Consider the following 25,536-nt stretch of genomic DNA (forward strand, 5'->3'; position numbering starts at 1 on the left):
GTATATTCTCTCAATCACACACAAGACATTTGTACAGCAGCAAGAGAAAGCTCATGAAAACGTAGAAGGTATATCTTCATTCAAGTTTTTATTTCAATCGTTTTTATTGAAATTTTCAAACACGCCCCCTGGGTGCCTCCCCAAAACTCTACCCCACTCCCCAAGTCCACAGTTTTTTGCAAATGTCCTTAGGTAACGGTCCTTTTCTCCCTTAGGGGGAAATCACTCTTAGCTTAAAGCAGAACAATACTCACCTCAGCTCCAGAAATTTGGCGTCCCTGAGCTCCCTGCCTGTCCGCTGACATCTTCAGGCATCCGGCTCCTGGGACAGGACTGTTTGGAACCGGCATGTTTCAGAACAGTGAAGATAGTGATTACTAAATACATTTTAACCTGTCTAAATAAAGTACATATAAGATTCAGTTTATGGAAGAATTTACCAGGTTCATTTATAAAAAGTGCAAAATTTACATACAAATAGGATGATGAAATAAAAACAATAATATTGATCAATGAAGGTCAGTAATAAAAAAGGATGTGGGTTAGCTATTGTGACATAAAGGAAGGAGAAGTCATCGAGGGGCAATATGTTTTTTCTGTCCTATATACAGGACTAGTGGAACCCAGACCAGGTTTCCGGGGGGGTACTTTGGATCTGAGCAGTCCAGCTCAGGTTTTGTGTCTCTCACCTGGATTGGTAATTGATTAATTGGCCATCCAGGTGAGATAAAAAGGGAACTGCTTTCCGCACAGATCCCTACAACTAGGGAATGGTTGACGAGAGTTGAAAAAATAAAGGAAATGGAGGAGCTGATTCATGTTTCCCAAGATCGCCTCCCTAAATTCCTGTCCTCCTGGTATTGCTGGTCTCACTTCAAATCCACTGAACGATATACATTTTTTATCAAATAGAGGTTACTTGCCTCTTTCAGCTCAAACTGTATGGTCTCTCAGGGCCGGTAGATGATTGAGATATTTACAGAAGATCAAGAAAAAAGTGTTTTTTTTTTTCCCTTTTTTTTTTTTTTAATTGTCCCTCTCCATCCCTTCTTTGTCACCTCTTCCTATCCCCCCCCTCTCTTTTTCCCCTTCTTTCTCTTTCCTCCCCTCCTTGTCCTGTTCTTCTGTTCTCTCCTATCTACATTGATGCCTTAATTTACAATGTCCAAATGGGGCACCAATTAGGCTGAAATCGCATTTTGTATATCCCTTTTACCGTACTTCCAAATAGCCTAAGGGGCCCGGTGTGCCTATATAGCTTCTGTATGCTCTACTGTTTTGTACTCACATGTACCAGTTTCCAGTTCTCTACTGTTGAGCATACAATGTCACTTGTATATTGTTGTGCTTGTATTTTACCGCCAATGTGGCAGATTTTTCTGTACCTTAAATATGTTTTGCTTATCTTTTTTGCTGTTACTTCTATCTTTAATAAAATTGTTTATGGGAGAAAAAAAAAAGGGAAAGGCTGGAGCATAATGTTGCTCTGTCCTGAGACAAACATTGCTGAGAAAGCTACAAAACTGGATTTGGTGAAAAATGTTTGCTTTACTTTGTTTTGTGAGGTGGCTGGGAGAAGCCCATTGCCTGTTAGATCTGTGTGTGTAGTTAGAGCCAGAAGGCAAGGATTTATTTTCTGTTGTGTTTTGTTTTTGTTTGCAACCTTTTTAAAATAAAAGTGCTGTCTGAAAAACAGCTTAAAAGAAACGTTACTGCCGGACTTGCCTTTTTCCCAGGAAAAGGAAAAAGCTGAGCTGTTCCCCCACACTATATATAAGAAATGAAGGGTCTATAATTTTTATCATGTATTTTAATTTATTGAGACAGAATATCAACCAAAAATCCAGAAAAAACACATGATACAAATGTTATAAATTTGAGTTGCCGTTCAGTGAGTAAAATAAGAATTTGACCTCCCAAGCAAAACATGACTTAGTTGTAGAAATCCTTGTTGGCAAGCATAAAGGTAAGACGTTTTTTGTAGTTGGTTACCAGGTTTGCACACATCTCAGGAGAGATTTTGGTCCACTCTTCTTTACAGATCTTCTCTAAATCCTTAAGGTTTCTTGGCTGTCGCTTGGCAACTCGAAGTTTCAGCTCCCTCCATATATTTTCTATAGGATTAAGGTCTAGCAACTGGCTAGGCCACTCAATGACCCTTTTGTGCTTCTTCTTGAGCTACTCCTTTGTTGCCTTGACAGTATGTTTTGAGTCTTTGTCATGTTGGAAGATCCATCCAGGACCTATCTTCAGTGTTCTGGCTGAAGGAAAAAAGTTCTTATCCAAGATTTTACAACACATGGCCCCGTTCATTGGCCCCTTAATGTGGCAAAGTCAGCCTGTACATTTAGCAGAGAAACAACCCCAAAGCATAATGTTTCCACCTCCGTGCTTGACTGTAGGGATGGTGTTTTTAGGGTTACAGTCAGCATTTTTCTTCCTCCAAACGCAGTGAGTCGAGTTAATGCCAAAGTGCTCAATTTTGGTCTCCTCTGACCACAGCACTTTCTCCCAATCCTTCTCTGAATCATTTAGATGTTCAAAGCCAAACTTCAGATGGGCCTTTACATGTACCTTCCTGAGGAGGGGGACCTTGCGGGTGCTGCACAATTTCAATCTATGGTGGCGTATTATGTTACCAATGGTTTGTTTGGTGACTGTGGTCCCAACTCCCTCATTCACAAGCTCCTCCCATGTAGTTCTGGGCTGATCCCTCACTTTTCTTATGATCACCCTTACCCCATGAGGCAAAATCCTGCATTGAGCTCCAGTCTGAGAGCGAATGATAATTCTTTGGTATTTCTTCCATTTGCGAATAATCGCTAGAAACAGTTGTCTCCTTCTCCCCAAGCTTCTTGCTAATTGTCTTGTAGCCCATTCCCAGCCTTGTGCAGGTCTAAAATCATGTTCCTGATGTCCTTTCACAGCTCTTTAGTCTTGCTCATGAGGGTGGGTTTGAATGGAAAAAAAAAGATTCTATGGACAGGTGACTTTTATACACATAAAGAGTTGTCGTTAGGAACACCTTCTTAAATTGACAGGACTAATCTATGTACCACATAAGCACATACTTTAGCTAGTCTGTGGGGGACAAAATTATTGTTGGTTGGTTTGGGGGAAAAAAATACTTATTTTACTCACTGAACTGCAACTCAATTTATAAAATGTGTATTGTGTTTTTATTTTTTTGAATTTTGGTTGATGTTCTGTCTTTGTCATTTAAAATACACCTATGATTAAAATGATAGACCCTTCATTTCTTTGTAAGCAAACTTACAAAATCTGCAAGGGATCAAATAAACATTTTCCCTACTGTATATATTAAAAATAAATGAATAAAATAAATTGTGAGTGAAGCCTGGATCCTATATAGGTACTAGCTTCACATCAGGCCTCACATTACTTTAAACATTTGTACCCTCCTATTCTCTGATTTGTGCATATACATTATAGTGGAACTAAAGGGAGCTACATTTACCTTTCCTTCAATGGTTCCCATCCCTCGCTGGCGCTGACATATTCTTCTGGGTGCGGGTCTTTACCTGTCTTCTCCTGTAATTTTTATGTATTTTATGGACCTTTCTTATTGCCCTGAACTTCCAGTATCTTACACATTGACTGATATTTAGTTCTATGTGAGCCTAAGTTTTTATTTTGTTTTATTTTATTGTTTTATACTTTTTCGGTTAAAATAAATTACTATACTATGAGAATTTAATCTCTTCTCATGCCTGATGATTTATCCTGCTTGACTGATTAAAAAATTCCTTGCTGGTTCCATCTTTTTTTTTTTGCAATAAATTTTTATTGAAGGTTTGCATAAGAAAAATAGTACAATCAATACACGTAAACCAATATTGACTGGAACAATGATAATACATATGAACATGTCACTTGCTGGTTCCATCTTAATGTGTGGGAGTACCACTGGATTGGTCGGTTTAAACAGAGATTTCCAGAGAGGAAACACATTCATATCCTAACATTTGATTGCTGTCCTATAACATAGACAGCAATCAGTTCTGGTGAGTTTGCATTTTTACTGTTTGGTGATGGCAAGACACCACGGCTGACACTTCAGATAAATTGTGCACTGGGCAACCTTGTATTTAACTTTTTCCTATTTTTTTTTTTTTTTCACGTGGATTTGATTCAATGGACACATTTTTTGTGACTTGAGATATTTTTGTACATATAATTTTACAGTCATATTTGTGTTTGTTTATACAGTGCTGCAACCTTTTAATGTAATATATAATATATAATGTACACACTACAGAGGCAAACATTTTGAGCACATTGTTCATATCATTTTAGCAGAATACCAAAATGATAGTGGTTTCGTTATTTATAGATTGAATTTACATAATTAAAGTTAGAAAGCCATTAGCCTGGTCACCCAGGCTGACTAAAATATAATTTAAGGGATGTCCTGAGTTGAAGCAGATCAGATCCCATGTGTTTTGTGGGTGAGCCAGTTATAACATCCAATCACCTTTTGGTCTGCAATCATTAAATTATTTCATACTAATGATGAAGCTAAACTCCCGGCTGATATGAAGGACCCAAATTAATATAGGTATATATTAAAACATCTATACATGCATTTTTGAAGTACTTGAATCTGCCTCTTGCAATCCCCTCTACAGTAGAGCTCACAAGAAGAGAAGCAGCACAAAGAGCCAATCAATTGTGCTGCCGTGCAAAGTGCATGCTGATAGGAGGAGAAAGAAGAGTGACAGCGATGAGTTTGACACTGTTCTGCTTCTCCTTTCAGTGTCCAGTCACAATCTAGGTGAGGTACAAGACTTGTAAATGTTACTTAACTGCAGCAGAGCAAAATAAGGTCTCCTTACCTGCCAGAGAGAGCTGTGAAAATGTTACCTGAAGGACATAAACACAAATCCTTTGGCAGGTACAACAGCTTTTATACATGCAGTTTGTCTGTGTAATTAACTTTTTTGGGACTTCAGCTTTAATTTTATTATAAAGCTCTGTGTAATTGCATGACAGTTTCTGTAATATTGCTATTTGACCTAATGTGAAGCCAATAGATTTATGCAATTTCCATGTTTGTATGTTAGGGCTGGAAATTTCCTGGGATGGAGACAGCTTTGTAGAAGTGATGGCCGCTCCTCATCTAAAAGGGAAGCTCTGTGGTCTTTGTGGCAACTATAATGGACACAAGCGGGATGATCTCATAGGTAGTGATGGAAACTTCAAGTTTGATGTGGATGACTTTGGAGATTCCTGGAGAGTCGAATCTAATGAATTCTGTAACCGCCCTCGTAGGAAGACTGTGCCAGAGCTGTGTCAAGGGACTGTTAAGGTGAAACTTCGTGCTCACAGAGAATGCCAGAAGTTAAAATCCTGGGACTTTCAAAACTGTCACTCCACTGTTGACTATGCTGTTTTTTACAAGTAAGTGTAATATTTAGCAATATTTTTTTATATTCCTTAAAAATAAATAGCTGGCGCACAGCGGGGAACAATAATCACCAGGGGCTATACCAGTAGCACTAGACACACATGATCAATCAGAAGGACAATATTAAAAATTGATAAATTAGAACATTAATTAAAACATCCATGTATAATAAAGTCCATGGAAAAGTCCATAAAATCCATAGGAAGTTCAAGGTGCACTCCTGAGGCAGCTCTTGTAACAAGTAGAAGATTTGTTTGGGGCCAACTAGAAGAAAACACAGGCGCCACTCTAAGTGCAATAACTTGTAACTTCTTTATTGGATTAACCGCTAAAAAGGGGGGTACTCACAAAGGGATGAAATAATGCAGCTCATAAGCACACTCCGGTGAGGATCAGGATGGCTCGAGTGGTAGCAGGTAGATAGACTGTAGCGGTAGCTGCCGCACTTCCTAGACCCAGGGACACTCCAAACACCATCCGTCATCACTTCCGCAAGCGGGACTACGTCAGGGCGCCGGCGACGCGTTCTCTGAGCATGCGCTCCTTCCTCAGGCCGCTTGCGGAAGTGATGACGGATGGTGTTTGGAGTGTCCCCGGGTCTAGGAAGTGCGGCAGCTACCGCTACAGTCTATCTACCTGCTACCACTCGAGCCATCCTGATCCTCACCGGAGTGTGCTTATGAGCTGCATTATTTCATCCCTTTGTGAGTACCCCCCTTTTTAGCGGTTAATCCAATAAAGAAGTTACAAGTTATTGCACTTAGAGTGGCGCCTGTGTTTTCTTCTAGTTTTATATTCCTTAACATGTTTTTTTTATCTTGTGTTTTAGCTGTTATTATTAATAAAAATTCAGTTAAAATTACTAAATACTTCATGTCTATCAAAACAAAAGGAATGAAAAGTCTTACAGTTGTTCTTCTTTACAAAGCTGCCATATCCTGAGTTTAGAAACGTGTCCTATGCCATCTCTGTGGAAGCAGTGGTCTGGGCAGCATCAGTGACTCAGACCTATAGTAGCGCTATCAGTGAATTTCATGCTCACTGCTTATGGTAGAGCTCTATCTTTGGCTTAGAAAGGGACATATTGGACCTCTGAAGCGAGCCAAATGCTTCCACATAGAGAGGATCTTTCTCTGCAGCATGCATATGGGAAGGGCATGCATTTCTTCACAGGTTGTCCAGCTGGGCTTTATTATTAGTAATATTTCCAGTGCCACTGTACACTATAGGGGTTCTTTATAATAGAAAGCAGAAATCACTAATTCATTTTCTGTTATGCACACTGTGACATATCCTATTCAGAAAAGTTGGCCAGCGGCGTGTAGCCCGGTGGAGTTCTTTCTGCACAATGCAGCACAGAGTTCCATGATTGGAAGAGAGACAGACAGTCTTGTGACTTTGAAAGTATTTTTTTTTCCCAAATACTTTTTATTGGGTTTTTTCCAAAATAGCAGCAAATTACAAAAAAGCAATGAAAGTTGGTACAAAAGCAGCTGAACAACACGGAAGTTACAAGTAAAGAGATAACGGGTACTATTTACTGTTTAGACTTGCTGCTGAATTAAGCGTACAGTGGTGCACACTTTTGTGTGACTGAAAAGGCTAGAGTCTTAAACCAATAGGAAACAACAACAATGAGCTCATAGCCCTACTAAGGAGGAAAGGTAGGAGAAAGAGAGTATGAAAAGAAAAGAATAAACAAGAATATTCAAGGCAGGGTAATTTGCTAGTTGAGGAGAATCTGAACCATAATATGGGGGTAAGATCTGACATTCATGAAGGCAATAATCACATTTCCGATCTTTCAGAGATTGTAAGACACTTGTCGACGAAGGAAAACCATCTGAGCTCAAAACGCGTGGAATGTTGGCCATTTTGCAGAGCAACATTAAGTCTTTCTCTGAGAAGAAGAGTCTTGAGGCCAATTTTTATTTCTGTGATGGGGCATGCATCTTAAGACAACCGAATATGAGAAGCATGGGATATTTAGGGAGCTGTTGGTTCATTATTCCAAAGATGAAGGCAAGAACTTGATTCCAGTAATCCGATATGGCACGGCAGTGAAACAGGCGATGAAGTAGACTAGGTTTTGGGGTCAGGCACCATGTACATATTCCTTTCGATTGAGGGTATTTTGAAGAGAAGGGGAAGTAGGCTCTATGGAGAATTTCGATTAGGGTTAAAGTATTTTATTAAACACCACTCACCAGACACAAAAGCCTTGTTTAGGTAAGCATACAATCAAAGGTGCATTGTCACTTTTACATGGGAGTTTACATTGTTTATTTTTCCAAAATTTAAGAGATCTAAGCACTATGTGACAGGTTTCATGACATAGAATTTGTTACTTTTTTCCTTTCTAAAATCACTTTAACTGAGAAGATCTTTTTAAAATTGGATTTTTCAAAGTTCTTTCAAAGCCGTTGTGGCTTTTTTTGTTAACGTGCTTTGTGCGAGTCTTCTGACGATTTTTCAAACAGAACAATTTAGAATCCGTAATAATTCTGCTGAAAAGCACGGAACAGTGTATCATATTGCTTCTAACCCTATAGTTATTTATTGTATCAATTTGCCTAGAAATACTTCCTTGTTTTTATATTCACGTTACTTGGCCACAGACGCTGTGCATTTCAATCACTGGCATCATCTAGTTTTTCTCTATTGCCTAAAAATAAAATACATCATTGACTTTCCTGCAGCAAAATACTGATGGATAAATAAAAGCCACTGTGTGTCTTTTAATACACCAACCAGTGTAGGAAGAATATGCTTCAAAAACAGAACCTTGCAGATGTTATATGAAATAATACAATTCATATGTTTATCTAAACCTTTTAAAGTGTATTTATTATTAAAATGTGAATGGTACATAAATTACCAGGTCATACATCTGCATTACCAAGTTACATCATTATTTCAAGTCCTGTGACATAAATAAAAAATGTATACGGTTTTCAATCAGAGAGACTCAGTTTGATAGACTTGAAATGAGAGTAGAGGATTAGAAAGGCACAACTATAGATACAGATAATTACAACCTATACATTGAAATAGTTTTATAGTGCATTAGCACAAATTTACAAAATTATTTCAAGTAACTCTGTCACTTAAAAAAACATTGTTTCATGTATAAGGTACAGACATACTCCTACCTCCAGCAGTCTGGGCCATTCTGATTTGGGCAATGTTCAAAAACAGCATCAAAGTTAAGCCATCCTGCCTCAAGCACACTCCATCAAAGTGATGGGCCAATAGGAATGTAAGGGCAGAATTTACCAGAATTTTTAGTTTAGATTAATATTATACTTTATACCTTTTTTTGTAATTTATTAATAAAGTAGCTGAAATTCATATTTTTTACAAACAGTATACCATATAGTCAAAACTAAAAAAAAAATTAAAAGATTCATGATATAGATGATGAGATATTCAAAATATCCATGTTTGGGACATTTTACCTCAGTTCCTGTCCTGACCACGCCCTTAAATATATGGCATCACAATGATAGCAAGGAATGTGTGATCCCTACAATGGGGAGACATCAACACAAACTTTGTTCTAGCCCTTCCTACTCTATCTGTAACTAAAAAAATTTTTGGCTGGAGTTGGGGTTTATGTCAGCAGTGCATAAAACATGGTATCACTTTATGTCATTGATGAATGTTTTTATATTCTTCAGGGAGTGAAATTGTAAAAGTGTATTTGTTATAACTGCTTCCTTCAATAAAATGTAGCAATCCTTCCAAAACAAGCTAGGTACTGTCGGCCATTTCCGTTATGCATGTGCAGCATTTTCAAACTAAAGCACGCATCTGGTATATCTCAAAGTATTACATATGACGGCACTGTTTCTGTATTTTATGCATTTAAAGGGAAAAATTACTTTACCATTACCTGTTATTATTGGGTGCCTCAACTGCCCTGTATTCTGAGCTTACTGTTGGATACAGCATTTCTGAGCTTACTGTTGGATAGGGCATTACTGAGCTTACTGTTGGATAGGGCAATACTGAGCTTACTGTTGGATAGGGCATTACTGAGCTTACTGTTGGATAGGGCATTACTGAGCTTACTGTTGTATACGGCAATACTGAGCTTACTGTTGGATAGGGCATTACTGAGCTTACTGTTGAATAGGGCATTATCTTACTGTTGGATAGGGCATTACTGAGCTTACTGTTGGATAGGGCATTACTGAGCTTACTGTTGAATAGGGCATTATCTTACTGTTGGATAGAGCATTACTGAGCTTACTGTTGGATAGGGCATTACTGAGCTTACTGTTGGAGTTAGCACAGTAGCCGACTGTGATTCAAAAATAAAAATAATTGCATGCTTCATTTTCAATATAGGTGTATTTAATGCGGGTTAAATCTACCTTTTCTCCACTCTATCTAAATTTAAATGTGCTATCTAACTACAAGCATGACATCTTACTAACATAACCTCCTGAGCACTGCATTTAAGATTATTTTCACTTTGTTTCTCAAGTTGGGGTTGAGTGTCCTATTCTCAAGGTCTTGGGATCAAAGGTGTGCCCCTACCCTAGATGTAAGCAACAGAAGTTCATAAAGGCAAATGATAATGTCAGTTCTAATGTATCCAAAGGTGGTTTTAATAGAATATATATAATTTTTCTTAGCTTTGAATTAGATTTTATTGACATCTGTTACTCTGTGTTGTCCTGGGGACCTCTAGAAAAGATGGTGAGAGAAAAATCTTCCAACAAAGACACTTGTCTTTATGATAGCTTCCTAAGAGCCCTTTGACATGGACAGTCCATCTTTCCATTTTTTTAACCCATGATTACTTAGATGAAAATGGTCGGCAATACATTTCTTTGGGTGGGTGGATATAAGCTAACTTCCATCCACCTATATCTACCTACCTCTGGATCCATTATACTAAATGAAAAAAAGTTTACATTTGGGTCTGCTGTTAGTGACCAGACTGGAAGTTAACTCAGATAGATGAGCACCAATCCACTTACACTGTCCACCCATAGGGAATACATGGGTCTGTTTTTTTCCAAAGAGAAAAAAATCTGAATGGTCATGGATGTCATCCATACCATTCTGATCTGACTGAGCAGGGGATCAGGCTAGGATTCCCTGCTGACGCCGAATGGGTATCATTCTTGTGAAAGGAGCCTTAGGCTGGCTATACACGGTGCAAATTTCTTTCCTGCAACAACAGGAAATGTTCACGATTCCCCATCAACACAGACAGTGTTGACAGGGGAATCAGCGATTGTCTTATCCTGGTGATGGAGGAGACCCATTAATGGTCGATTCAAATCTGAGGCAGTTCAGCAGGAACCGTCTGAGATTCAAACCATGTTTGGCCTGCCTTAGAGAAAATTTCCCCATACTCATGCATTTATCTCACTTGTTTTTGTGTCTGTGGGGAAGAAAGTGGGGAAAATCTGACCAGTGGGACACATAAAGTAATAAAAAACCTTTCTGGGGTTTTATCCCTTTTCTTATCTCCTTAAACCAAAACGAAATATTGTGGGTTTAGATATAATTTTATGAATTTGTTATACAGCTACTAAGAGAGAAATAAGAAATGTCTAGTAATTTGTAGCAACTAGTTTTAATATAACTTTTAAAGATACACTCACAGTAAAATGGAAAGTACTTGGTTGCTATTGGTTGCTTTAGTTTGCACTTTTTTCCTAAAAAAAAAACAAAACAAAACAAAAAAAAAAAAAAAAAACAAGCAAAATAGCGTGTGTTATATATTATATATACATTTATTACAGCCAAAGATGTATCTTCTGAAAAATGTCACAAGAATAATGTTGCTTGAATAACTAAACACATCTTTAGAATTCTGATACGTGAACCAGTCATGATAACCCTTCACTTACACGGTTCCTCTTTACGTGTTACCATATAAAGTATAACCAAGCACAACTAGTACCATTTTAAATCATCAACATCAAATGGTAAATGATCCGTGGAAACTTTTTCTAGTTGGATGTAAAACACGACCAGATAATTCAAGATGTATGTGATATTTGTATTCTCAGTTGTGGATTTTTTTCCCTCTGACTAGACTGTATTTCAGTCTCTTCTCTACCTGTGTCTCTTCCACATAACTCTCCCCTTGAAATAATATAACTGTCTGTAACACATTACTATAGGTATAAAGTATGCATGCATGATTTCATGTGACCATGTTTAGTGCTGTATTTCACTTCTGTTCTCTAATGCAAACATGTAATGTTTTAGTAGACACATGGGAAGAAAAGAAACAGCTGCTGCTATTTTTCCCCACTAAAGTATTTTTCTCTATCGCAGTACTTGTAAAGATGTTATAAAAGCTTGTACTTTACCATATGGGAACAGATAGTTAAATGTGACAGAGAATTAATGGAAATAGTCAAAAACATATGGACACTTATGATGTACCCTGACTGTATCACACTTAGCACAAAATTGATTTTTTATTGATAGTGAAGGATCTATGAAAAACAACATACAGCATGAAAATAATAAGAAAAACTTAGTAATGTATTAGGCCAGAACATGTAATGCTACTCTTTAGTAAAAGCAATATTCACTATGGAACATAAAGGTCAGCTCAAGCCAAAGCTTTCCCTAGAGATGGGAAAGGCTGGAACTTCTGTTGAGTTTTTATACCTTTCTGTTTACATAACTTTCCTGCTACCTTATTTCCCATCTAGAGGAGAGGTATTGGTACCTTACTTTTCCACTGCCCCCTGAGCTGTGTGACACAAATATCAGAGGAAGCAGTGGAAAGGTACCCTATTCGAATAAAGAATAACTATAGTTTCTGCCACGCATGTAATCCACCAATTTCTGAGGCTCAAGTTGCTGAAAGCATGGTAATATCTCCAGATCTCCATCTGTGTAAATGCAAGACCTGGGGGTTGGCTGCAAGATTTAGGAAGATAAAACTGTCTCCTGATGATTGGATGGTATCAGACTGAAAATGCACTCTGCTCCAAGCTGCTCCTTCCAGTCACCACTTGAACCTCAGGGGCCAGAGGCAAACTGAGCTGCTCACTCTTACTGACCAGAGGTAGAAAAAAAAAAGCGCACACCTGATAGATCACGAATGTCCACATTTATTATGTAAACCATCCACAAACATGGCAGTGACAGTACCGGTATCTATGAGTAAGCCCCCAATGGTTGAAATGCATCAGAGGGCTCGGTCCTAGGACGGGGACTGTCATGTTTGTGGATGGTTTACGCAATAAACATGAATGTCTGTGATCCATCTGGTGTCTGGCAGCTTTTCTTTCTACTTCTTGCTCTTGATGACATACAGTACAAAGAAGGAAACACTGAATAGGGCCTGCAACGGGAAATAGGGAGAAAGGGAAATGAGGGAGAAAGAAGAGGTCAATGCTGGATTTGCTTGGTTGGGTTGGTAAGTACATTTTTGCAGCATAAGCAAACACAAAAGCCAATTGACATATGATGAATTATTTTCATTGGGAGGTGCAATGCATAGGTGTGTGCACAGGGTGTGCCAGGTGTTTCTGGGCCCAGTCTTATCACCCTGTGTGGCGCAGATTTCCCTTGTTTAAACTCCTGATATTTCACCAAAGCCCCCTAACTCGGCTCCTAAAAAAATTGTAAAAAGGAATTAAAGAAATACAATTGTAAAAATAATAGAAAATAAAATAAAATTACAAAACTGACACCATCCACTGCCCTATTGACACCAATCTTTGCCCTACTGACACCTTCCACTGCTCTACTGACACTGTCAGTATACAGCATATACACATGCACACACATGTGTGTTTGAGCTTTGAGGTGCACACCCTAATTGCAAGGTCCACTTTAAATATGGACTCTGTTAGTCATTACTGAATCCCAAAGCAAGACTAGGACTATATAGGTGGTTAGATCTCTTTGCTACTAAAATAGTTCACACTTTGTTGCTTGGTGATCTTTTTAAATCCTTTGCCAGGCTTATAAGCATCTGCAACCTTCTTTCTGAGGACCTTGGAAAGCTCTATTGATCTTTGACTGATGTCACTACACATGTCAATAGCAAAGAGAACACTAGACCTTAGATACTGTATCTGAACTCTAAATAAGACAGGTTCCACCAACATACTACATTAAGAGGTTCTGTTCATTAGAACCTAATCTGGAACACCTGGTTCTAATTTCATTGACTTTCCACATGACAATTTTGCACTATTAATTTAGATTAAAAAAACAAATAGATGTGCCAATTTTATGTTTCATTTGTTCAAGCATATCACCTTTATCTGTAGGCAATGTTCAAATGAAATTTGAATGTTTGCTTGTTCAAATATGTAAAAAAAAGTCAAATATTCCCTGAGGTGGACTTATTTTTACATAGCTTTAGATGTTTGTAGTTATCTACTAATCTTTAATTAGGAAGTTGGGTATTACATATAGCCAATAACTTGCCTATTCCTTATGATATCCTGCATATACAGTATATATTCAGGCCTTGGACATACCTGATTTTTTGTTCCATGTCCTACAAACTGTAAGTTCAATTTATGAACTAGTACACTGTCCTTTTGATTTACAAAATCTGCAGTGGTATGATTTAGGTAAGGAACAAAATTCTAGTTTAGCTGCTCAGTAACTATGAAAAAATATACAAATACTTTTCTTTCTATTGCTACAACTTGATGAAATGCAGAACCACAAACCTAAGTGATGTGTTTATATAATTTCCCAAAAGACTACAAGGAACTGCCAAAAAGAACAATTACATCAATTTATAGCCTTCTGATTACCATGCTGGTACCCACATTTGTTTTTGGTTGCCAAAGCCCATTTCTATATGTATGCAGAATCAGAAAATAAAGAAGCAAAGTAAACCAAAACCGACAGGAGATGGTATAGGTGCATATTTAATTATTTTACATCAATTTGGAAAGTTTCTTCATTTTACCTTCTAAAAGAGTGAGAGCATCTAAACTCATAATTTCCTTTGATTGGCTACCAGCGGCGCTGATCACTAGATGATGACAATGCTTTTTTAAATTATTTTAGATGCCCAAGGTCAGTTGTTTAAAAGAGGAGTTATTGGTCTACTTAGGATTTGAAAAAACTTTACCCTTGCATTACCCCTGGGCATTACATGGGTTAGCTGCTCTGTTGTATAGGGGGTAATAATTAAAGAGGTTGTAAACTCGTTTGAGTTTTTTTTTTTTTTTTTACACCCTGCAAAAGAAAGACATAATGAGCTAGTATGCATCGCATATTAGCTCATTATGCAATACTTACCTCAGAACGAGCCCCCGCCGTGCCGCTCACTCACCTCTATGACGGGCCGTCTTCTGGGATCGCGGCATCCGGCCATCTGATTGGCCGGAGCCGCGGTGACGTCACTCCCGCGCACGCGCGCGGGAGCCGACAGTCACGGCACGGGGCTCTGAAGGAACGGCACGATCGGCCGTTCCTTCAGAGCGCATGCGCCAGTGACATCACTGGCGACATGTAAGGTAAATATCTCCTAAACGGTACATGTTTAGGAGATATTTACAGTACCTATAGGTAAGCCTTATCATAGGCTTGCCTATAGGTACAAGTTGTAGAGGAGGGTTTACTTCCTCTTTAAGGTCATTTACTAACCTAATCCCTTGCTTTGATGGGAGCTGGCATTTTTCTCTCCTCTTTGGCACTCTAGGTTGTAGGCGAGCCCTTGGCGCCCTTACATACAATGCTGAGCTGCTGGTAGATCCAGAGATAATGGCAAGTTTTGCCTAATCTTTTTACACTTGCTAAGAGTTCCGATTAGTCCTTTAAAGTGATGGATAGCCCAACTGAATTGCCAAGGTTTTTGACAGGTTTACTTTAACTTTTTTATGCTGGTTTAGTTTAATGTGACTGTAGATATGCAAGTACTAGATTTAGTCAGCTTAGTTTGTGAGATCTGTCCATCATCTTACCCACTAAACCTGGCACCCAAGTGCTCATTATTGATAGCTTATACTTTTCCATTGATGGGTGGATTATTTAAATTAATAACACAAATTAGGCCACTCATAGACAATCTGTGACAAACGGGTTGATTTACTAAATACAAATAGGCTGTTCACTGTGCATGTGACATTGCACTATGAAAGGACATTTACTTTAAACTTTCATTTCTTAAGAGTCGGTTCACACTAAGGCGACACGACTCCTTACTACTTCGGGGGCGACTTGTGTATTACCATGCAACACGACTTCGGAGCGACTTGCAGGGACTTCACATAATGGAAGTCTATGCAAGTCGCTCCGAGGTCGCGAGGACTTTTTCTAAGTCGGAGCGACTTGTGTCGCTCCTATTAGAACGGGTCCTGTAGCGGTCAATGGACCGCGAGGGAGCGCGACTTGTCAGGCTGACAAGTCGCCTGACAAGTCGCGCTAGTGTGGACCGGCTCTTAAACTTGCGCAGTGTTTAAAGTTGGTAAATATTGTGTAGAAACAATGTCCACGTATATATATCAGATTCTGATGCTCCCGTGCACTGTTGCCAAATCCCTCATATATACATAATTTCTAATGCAATAAACCTAAAATAAGTTTTGTGCTAGTTATGTGCTTCCTTTATTTACTATCAGTGTAAACCTTGCATACCTTTTGTTGATAATCAAACTTATTAAAATACATTGTTCTGTCCACTGTGAAGTTCAGAATGCAAAATCTGCTGTGTATTGTGGTCATAGTTACAACTCATCCCCAATCTTACACACCACATTAGTCTATTCATCTATGATGCATCAAGGGAGATTGTTTTACTCCCTTCACCACAGTAATGGAAGATGATTTTATTGTCCATGACACACACACATGTAAATCACTGCCAGAAGAATATTCTCAGACTTGTGATGAGAAGTCTTGGATGGGAATTCAAAGTAGAAAGCCTTGCTTTGAATGTGAACCTGGTTCTTAGCAAGACCTGTTGACCTAAGCAAGTCTGTTTCCCCCAGTCCTCCACACACTTGTGTGTGTTCACAGAATGTCTTCCAGCGGCCTGGGACCAAATTTAAAACACATAATTCTCTTTGTATCAAGAGTTATCACAGCTGTAATATACTGACCCATTGCCAGAGAAATCACAGATGTGTCTTCTTCCCTCTGGGTATAGCATAAAGTAAGAAATAAGGTTGGAAGCAGATTTTCACAAGAATCTGACCAGGCTATGGTCTTGGACAATGATGTGTTCACCTGGGATAGCCTCTGGCTTGCCTCCAGTCTTTGCTGTGTAGGATTCTTCTCCGACCCACTCTCTTATTTTCTTTGATTTCCTATATAAGAAACGGATGGCTTCTCATTTTTAATGTTTGATAGAAAAAACATATGAACTGGCATTCTCTCTTCTAATATTGGTCAAAGAATCATTTCACAGTAGTATCCATGGAATGCTTTTAAAACCTTTGTTCTGCATCCTTTATAGAAGATTGAGTTTACATTCACTGCATTCATATAATATATTCCAGAGAAGCTATGATAAAATAGCCATCTTGTAGTTAGTATTTGGGATATGCCTTGCATTCTTACATTTTTGGCATAATAAGGAGTGTAATTATGGTGCACCTGCACTAATACATTAAAAACTGCAGAGCTGCTTCTGTCTAGGTGGCAAGAGCTTCAGCTGTACATTCCTAATGTAACCTAATAAATTAAAAACAGGAGATTTTTAAACCATGCAGCAGATAGCAGACATCAATATAAAACAGAAGTGGAAACATTTTAAGCTGTGTTAGGTTTAGATGTCTGATTGTGTTTTCATTTACTGCATTTGTCTACATGTGTTATATTTCTGTGATATCAGAGACAGTCTAATATGAGCATAATACTTATTGCAGTTGAACTCCTGGCAGATAAAAAAAAAAACACTAATTATTTTAATTCTGTGTTCATTAAAAATCATGACATTGATTTCTTAAAGACAACTAGTCTATGTGCCTGAATGAGACCTAGTATCAATCTCCTGTAAGTAGGGGTAGAGCTAGGAGCCATTGAGGTGTTCTGCATACACATGAGGTGACAAGGGACATGCTTACATTAGAGTATGACCAAAAAGCTCAGATTTGGTTTTACCGACCACAGAACTTTCAGCTGACTTCAGAGTCTACTAAGTGACTCCTGGAAAAACTGTAGAGATTTCATGTAAGTTTTAGTTGTTTCCTTTTTTCACTCCCCCATAAAGCTGCATCTTATAAAGCACTTGGTCAACATCATAGCATAGTCTTTCCAATCTCAACCTTAATGGTCTATAACTCCTTCAGAATGGTTATAGATCTCTTTTGGCACATTATCTTTTGGTAGAAGGTCCATTTTTATCACGTTTACTATTTTAACCTTTTAATGACTGATAGTACTTCAAGAGATGGTAGATGACTTGGACATTTTCTTGCACCTGTCCCCATGACTTGTGCTTTTCAATTACCTTTTCATGGAGGTGCTTGGAGTGTCCTTTTTCAATAATGGTCTAGATTAGGCCATAATACTGGCTCACTGGAATTTGAACCTTCCAGACACCTATTTATTTAAACTGTAGTTACTTGATACCCCTTGATTACATAAAGTTAGTTTGCATTTAAATATTTATTGGACGCCGGAAAAGAATTGGTCACATTAGTGATAATTTAACATTTTAAAGGGGATATACTGTATATTTATTCAAATAGGTATTTTGTGTTTGTAATTCGTTTCTACTTTAAAAAGAATAGTCTATTTATGTTGATCAGTATAGAAATGAAGAAAAAAGAACAAAGTTGTATCCACAGTAATTCAATGTTTAAGGACAGTAAAACATTAAGACTTCTTAGAGGGAAGGGGTGAATACTTTTAATAGGTGCTGTATATGGCACGTACTAAAATGTTACTTTTTTTTCTAGTTAAATGGTCTTTCCATTTTGTATTGTTTGAGTTGTTCTCTGTGTCTAGTGGCAGAGACAGCGAATATTATGAGTCATATTGCAATGGTATGTAATGAATAAGTATAGAGAATATGCAGGGATAAATCCAAAGGTCAGCCATTGCCTATTGTACTCCTGATAATTTTGCAGCTGTGTTGACAGTGTGTCAGGTTCCCAAGTGTGATATTTGTGGTGTATGCCGAGTTTTAATTTTATGAGTTTACTCTGACATTCTTTTCTTTCATATTTTAAAGTCCATGAATTTACATTTGTTAGGTGTCACAAATCTTTTTGGGTCATATACATGGGATCTGGGTGCTAATGCATGTTCATAACTCATTTTTGAAGTAGCTACATCAGTGTCTCTGCTTAACACTTTAATGATCTAAGGCTCACTGAAAAGAGCCATTAAGGACAACAAAGACTGTAGAGTCAACACAGAGATAATGTAGCCTGTGCATTGTGCGAAGCAAAGTGAAGCACTTGTCTTTATTTTATGTTAGGGATACAGCCAGGTTTTGTTAGGGTCAGATATTAAGGAATTAGGTTTAGGGTGAGGGGGGGGGGGTGGGTTGGTTCTGAACATCAGGAACATCTTTTACCATCACATTTACTTTCGACGGTAGTGAGAAGTTTAAAGTGACATTGTCTCAAAAGATAAATTGCCCATAAAACATGATACCTGTAAAGAAGTAAGTGAATCTTTACCTCTCCTGCTCTCGACATGGCAAATCAGAATATTTTAATCTCCTTTTCTCATGCTGCCTTCAGTGGTTCCTTCTACAAACCTCCCTATCACTACAGGCCACTGCAGTCACATGGGGGTCTGCAAAAGAATGCCACTAAGAGCTGCAGGGGACCAGGAGATTGACACTATTTTAACTGACAGTTTCTGCAAAACACCTAAGCCAGAGAGTTCTCTGAATCAAGCAACTAGAGTTATTGTGCACACATGGTGGTTTATTATGTCACTTCTGGTTTTTACTCTTCGGCTTCTCTGTTTCTATAGTGGCAATGTAAACTTCTTGATCTGTCTTCAGCATGCACCTGTTGTGCTTTGATCACTTTTGTGCTTTGGATACATAATTTCTTTGGATTGTCCTGCTTTTTTTTTTTATTCATCATTCATTTTAATATTTTTATTGTTTGTTTACACTCTAAAGGGAGGAAGTGGTGTCATAGTTAGGAGCGGTGTCCTGTTTGATTGGTTTATTTCTACTATTTAGGAATGATTGTTAGTGTGGCAATTGTCACTGTTACCCAATGAAGGAGTCATGTGAGGTTCTGAAACATTTCTTATGTGATAATTAAATATGCCTTTTTTAACATCATGGTGTGCTGTTTATTATACTAGGACTGATGTTACAACAAGTACAGATCTGGTCAGAGTCATACGTGTGTTCACTCTATCAGTATCAGAGTTGACATTGCTTGACATGCATGCCCACTCTATCAGCACCAGGTGACCTTCTGTGTCCTCAAACCCAGCCCATGCTGTCTATGCATGCCTACTCTAATAGCAGTCCCTCCTCCTAAACTTTTGTGGTCCTGCCCAGGAGTGGGGATTTCAGGGTGGCTTCAGAGATAGCCTACATGGCAGCAGAGCCACCCTTAGGCTGGGTTCACTCATATGTGAATTGGATGCGGGGAAACCCACATCCAATTTGCATGACAGGAGAGTATGACCGGCTATCAATGGGGCCGGTTCACACAGCTCCGAGGTCTTTGACAAAGCACAGCAGTGCGAAACATGTCGCCACGGCAACCCTGATACTTTCCAGGCCGGGTCCCGACGCTTGCTGACGTCACTTTCGGGTAGCTGCCTCCGTTGGGGATACCTACGGGTGGCGGCTCCGTGGCACGTCTACACTGCTCCGGTGCGAGCAGCCACACTATCGGGTGGGAGGAAGCCACGCCACCCTACCGGCTGGTCCGGTCTGCTTTAAGCACATTAGATCCTTCTCCCTCCTGCCTGGTTCCCTATTGTGATCATCTACACAGTTCCGGCTCACCCAGCGGCTCGGTCATCCTGTGACCCGCAGCAACGCCACAGATCTGGTTTGGAACACATTCTATTATGTTTTAACCATCACTATATATTTTTTATAAATAAACTTTTCAAGGTTTTCTATCAAGCCTGCCTGAGTTACATTGTAGACTATGTACCGTGGAATAGCGCTGCTGCCCCTCCCCCCATGCACTGCCTAATAAGTGCCCATTCACACCACAAAAAACATCCTCCAGATCCGTTGATAAGTCACTAACAGCCAGAAACCATTTCCATGGCTAAGAGGATCCTCCCAAAGGAGAAAGGGTTTCTTCCATATTCCCACAAAGGGCAGACATGGCGTACACTGGCCTACAAGGAACCACATCTAAGGCTCCAGGGCACCTGGATGGGTAGGGTGGGAGTGTGGGGAGCGTGTCCTCTTCGACCAGCGTTTCAAGGGATGAAATCCTTTCTCCTTTGGGAGGATCCTCTTAGCCATGGAAATGGTTTCTGGCTGTTAGGGACTTATCATGCATAGGACATCACACACCCCCTGAGGAAGACCTTACATTAGAGGTCAAAACGCGTTAGATTCTGCTTATTTGGATGTGATGATCTTGTGTCACTGTCCTTCGTTTGTAGCGATTGATAATTGACCTAACATATTAAGTCTTTGTAACCAGAGCTCATATTTTACGCCTTTGTAATTTCAAGGTTTTTTTTTTTTTATATAATACATTTTTTCAATAAAAATTTATATTTTTTATACACCCATAGTCATATTTATATTCGCTGCTTAAAAACCCCTGGGGGCTCTTTTTCTCTTTTTTCTCTTATTAAAGATAGGTCCTCCAAAAGTGGTAAAGGGAGGGGGTAAAGGCTGAACTTCCCGTTAATGCAATGGGCATATGGGATTACATACACTTTAAAGTAAACCTTTCTTTGGGCAGAAATTGAGGCTGACATTTCTAAGTCTGTCATGTTTACCCCATGGCTTCAAAAATTTGTATCTATTACCTGGTAGAAGTAGGCATAAAAAGATGTCTGACTTTACAGGTATGCAATCTTCCAGATCAGTGAATTAAAGCTATTAAACCCAGTTGGTTAGCAGAATAGCCAGGCAACCAGCATGTTCAGAAGGGGTTTGTCATTGGCAGCCCCATATGTCCCTTAGGAAAGGTTTAATTAGTAAGTGGTGCATTGTGAAAATGTCACTTGCTTTTCACAAACTTTTCTCGAGGATGGAATGAACATTATCCCAATAATATAGATTTACCGGTAATTGTTTTACTTACACAGCAGAACAATGAGGAGAAGCACACCTATATTTTTTGGGATACTTCTTCTGATCAAGGGAATACCCCGCAGTGCTTTTCTTGCTGCATGGGTATCTTTTAGGGCCTAGGGTGACCAATGTCCATTCTTACTGTAGATAAAATTTACATGACTGCAAAAGCTTGACTCTTCTAGGTGTGTGTAATCGAGTTCAATCATTTTTCAAATAAATATAGCAATTGCACGTTTGAACTATTTCCACCTAAAATAAGCTTGCGTAACTTCGTCTGAAATCCATATTTTTAAACAACTTGGCGCTATATGTCCCCATGGTTTTAGGAATTTCTGCCAAACTGTGTGTGTGCAGACTAAGGTCCTTCAGGAGCTCTGCCTAAGCTAAGTCAACAGACCTCAAGTATTTCATGTGTTTTGTCATTTGAATTTGGATTTAGGTTTTAAAGAAGTTAAGTGAAAACATGATACACCTCCAGGTGCTTTTCCTTCCCATTGTTAAAAATGTGTTAGTAACGGAAGCACATTATTGTTATAAAAATACATTTGCAAAAGAAAAAAATGAAGGATCTGAAATATATTTGTTTTTTAGTTAGTTCAATTAGGTAAATGCAGTAGTAATTATGCATTTTGAAGTTGCTCTTAGTTATTTTTGAAGTAAAGCAAAAACTTGCAAAGAGTAAGATGGTCACAATGTATGCACAGCATATCTATATAGTGAACGATTGCAGAGGTGATGACTCTTCACTTACAAGGAGAGACTGGAATGGAAATAATACCCAGCACAGGGCATTTTGGACCTCTGCAGAGAGATCACTGGTCTCCCACATAGAGCAAGGGCCTCAGTCTGCACCATGATGGCAGGGAAGAGGCTTTTCTACCTAGGTTATAGCAGCATTAGAAAGAAAACAAACTATGCATTCACAGCTGAGCAAATATTAATTTTCAGTTTTCAGGAACTTTTGCACATGCATTTTACAGGCAAATCTCAGCTGAATTACATGTATATTCATGCTTTAGGCATTTTTGTTTTAGCCCATGGAAAGCACTAGGGCAGGAGGCCAGTTTTTTTATGCTAAATCAAAGACCTAAAATTTGCCTGAAAAATGCTTAATTTGAACATTTAAAGGTGTTCCTATTGAAGTCTATGTGGCTAAAATTGCCTACATCAACCTCAAAATTAGTTCATATAGCTTTTGAAGCACCAGACATTGAGCTACTGTCACGTGAGTGCTCAAATGGGAATAGCCAGCATTACAATTCCACCATGGGATTTGTTTGTTGAGAACTTTGAGCTTCAAGCTACAAAACGGTTAGGTGTCAATGGGGCCTAAGACATTATACATCTTTTGTTTTGATACACCTGGAATGTATTCACACATTTTAAACTGAAAGTTCAGTGGACCTTTAATCAAATACAAGCAAGATTATATAAAAACAGACTATTATCCTAAAACCCTAGGGATTGTGGTTTAGTAGGAGAAATAAAAAACGAATAACATATTGGACTGTCTATAAGGAATCAGCATTCTAAAAATCTAATCAGGTAATGATCACTTATCAAAATATAGTTACTATTTTTATTAATATTATACAGGATTTATGTAGCATCAACAGTTTGTGTAGCGCTTTGAGGGCAGACAGCACAATTACAATACAATTCAATACAAGAGGATTTAGGAGGAACCTGCTCGTTAGAGCTTACAATCTAAAAGGCAATATTTTATAACAAATATATATAAATAGAAGAACAAAATATTAAGCATAGGGCTTTAGGGTCCTTCAGGCAACTCTCTGGCAATGACATTTTCTTGTTACTGAGGGATTTCAAGCTTTACCTTCATTTATGTGCAGTTGTATGGTCTACTCTCCTGTACTGAAAGTGCTTTCCTTGATTTTACTGCACATGTGAGCTTTTCTCAGTGTGCATTAGAAGCTGCAGCAAGACAAATAAAACACCTCCCAAGAGGCACCCCACTGCTTGCACGAGGGCTGAGGGCTCTTGAAAAGAGTACAGAGGCAAGGTGTTGTGATGTTTTCAGGAAGCTATACAAAACGTACTGCCAGACCCTCCCACTCAACAAATATTTACCTGTATTGCATAGAAAAGCATAGAGACCCAATGATGATGTCAGTATGTCTAAAATAGTGTAATTAAAACCAAAAGTTTTTCAAGTTTAATTAGCATGTTGATGGAAGAGGGGATGGGGAAGGCAAAATATACATTTTGATTAAACTGCAGCTTAAACTACATGTTGCCCACAATTTTATTACTGCCCTGATTTACATTTTTTTGATTATAAGGTAACCATGAGAGCCCATTCAGACTAGCACGACTTGTGAGGCGACTTGTGTTGCCCCAGGTCGCTTGACATAACAAAAGCAATGTTAATCAATCAGTGCTGTCTTAATTGGCACTACTGAAGTCGCTCCGACTTCAGAAAAGGGTCCTGTACTACTTTGAGGCGACCTGTGATCCGACTGTCCCATATACTTCAATGGGAGTCGCCTCCTTATCTTAATTGAAGCGACTTGTTATCAGACTTTCCAGGAAGAAGAAAGAGATTAGCCAGGCATTCCCCACAGACAAAGTCGCCTGTCTCTTCAAAGTAGTGCACAAGTCTCTTCCAAGTCTCTTCAAAGTCTCTAAACAAGTCTCTTCAAAGTCACGGGGCGACTTTCTGGTCGCGTAGTGTGAACCGTCTCTCAATGAGCACTTAAATCTTTTCGTAGCAGAGAGATTTGATTTTTAGTGTAGCCTTAGGCAGGGTACACACATGGGCCAAATGTCGGGAGACATCGACCGGTTCAAACATCGGCTAGTTCAAAAAAAAAAACAGCCGACATTTGGCATGTGTGTATGTCAGTCTGTCCGAACACCAGCTTCTGTCAGATCGTGCATGCTGGAAAACCAGCAGCCAACCGACAGCCAATGGCAGACAGCCATGATCGGAGTGTTCTGATGGGGGGGGCTACCCATGTCAGAACACAACAGCTTAGCAGGGGAGATCGCTGTGCTAATGTCGGATCGTTAGTACAGCATCTCCGACCGCAGCTGACAGTTTTTTTTTTTCATTCAACCCACTGGGTTGTACGTAAAAAAACCTTATAGTGTGTACCAGGCTTTAGCCTAAAAGATATGCCTGAAGGAACAAAACATTGGCATTTTGGAGGTAGTTATATAAAAATGGCCCTCCTAAAGAAAAGCACGTTGCTAGCTACCTGCACCTGAAGATATTGAACTCTAATAGGACAGAACTAAACTGTACCATAAAAGTATCTCTGCTTTTCTGCTTTCTCTGATGGAGCTGAGGTCTGGGAACCTTGCTCCTTGGCATAAATCCACTAGTTAAGGTGTTTTCTTCTTTCTTGATGAAAATGGAAATCCCTTTAAAACCTTTAATTAAGTTTTCCATGAAAGGTTTGTTACATTGCTACCTCTGTGAAAAGTATTTCACAATCAAGGAAATGACTACTGCTTGTTTCTTGGCGAAGATTTAAGTATGAATATATTTATTTCTTAAATTTAGAAAGTCTGTTTCTATTTTTATAACATATGATGTCATCCTCTACATATAAAAACATATACTCAACAAGAAACTTTTGGCCCTGAAGAAACACTTTATGAGAAACCACTGCTGGGAGGAACTCGCTGTGATTTGGCTGAGCAGGGTCCAGACGTTCATTGACCAGATTACTTGGTTTATTATTACACCACAGAACTCCCAAAAACACACACCATGAAACCTCATCATAACATTCAGCTGTGTATGTGTATTGTTTCATCCTGTCCTCTTTCTTCCTTTCGTGTAGCAATATATATTGTGCTTCATCTGTGTTGTCTACTTCTGACCTTTTTGATATCCGGCAATGAGCAAGAGCGTACCTCAGGCGTCACGTTCCCTACAGAGTTCTTTGCAGATGCTTGTTAAGTCCTTCCTAGTTTT

The 25,536-nt window shown here is 38.8% G+C and overlaps 1 protein-coding gene across 2 annotated transcripts in view; it reads left to right on the forward strand.

Annotated features, from left to right (window-relative positions):
- Nucleotides 1–25,536, forward strand: part of BMPER (BMP binding endothelial regulator) — a 357,423-nt gene that overhangs the window by 276,003 nt on the left and 55,884 nt on the right. For both annotated transcript variants that reach the window (XM_082259179.1, XM_082259180.1), the window contains one exon: nt 5,085–5,421. In XM_082259179.1, coding sequence (XP_082115305.1) covers nt 5,085–5,421 — 337 coding nt within the window. The remainder of the gene's footprint in view (nt 1–5,084; nt 5,422–25,536) is intronic.

This window comes from Pelophylax lessonae (genome assembly GCF_965119305.1).
Source record: "Pelophylax lessonae genome assembly, chromosome: 5".
Classification (NCBI taxonomy): domain Eukaryota; kingdom Metazoa; phylum Chordata; class Amphibia; order Anura; family Ranidae; genus Pelophylax; species Pelophylax lessonae.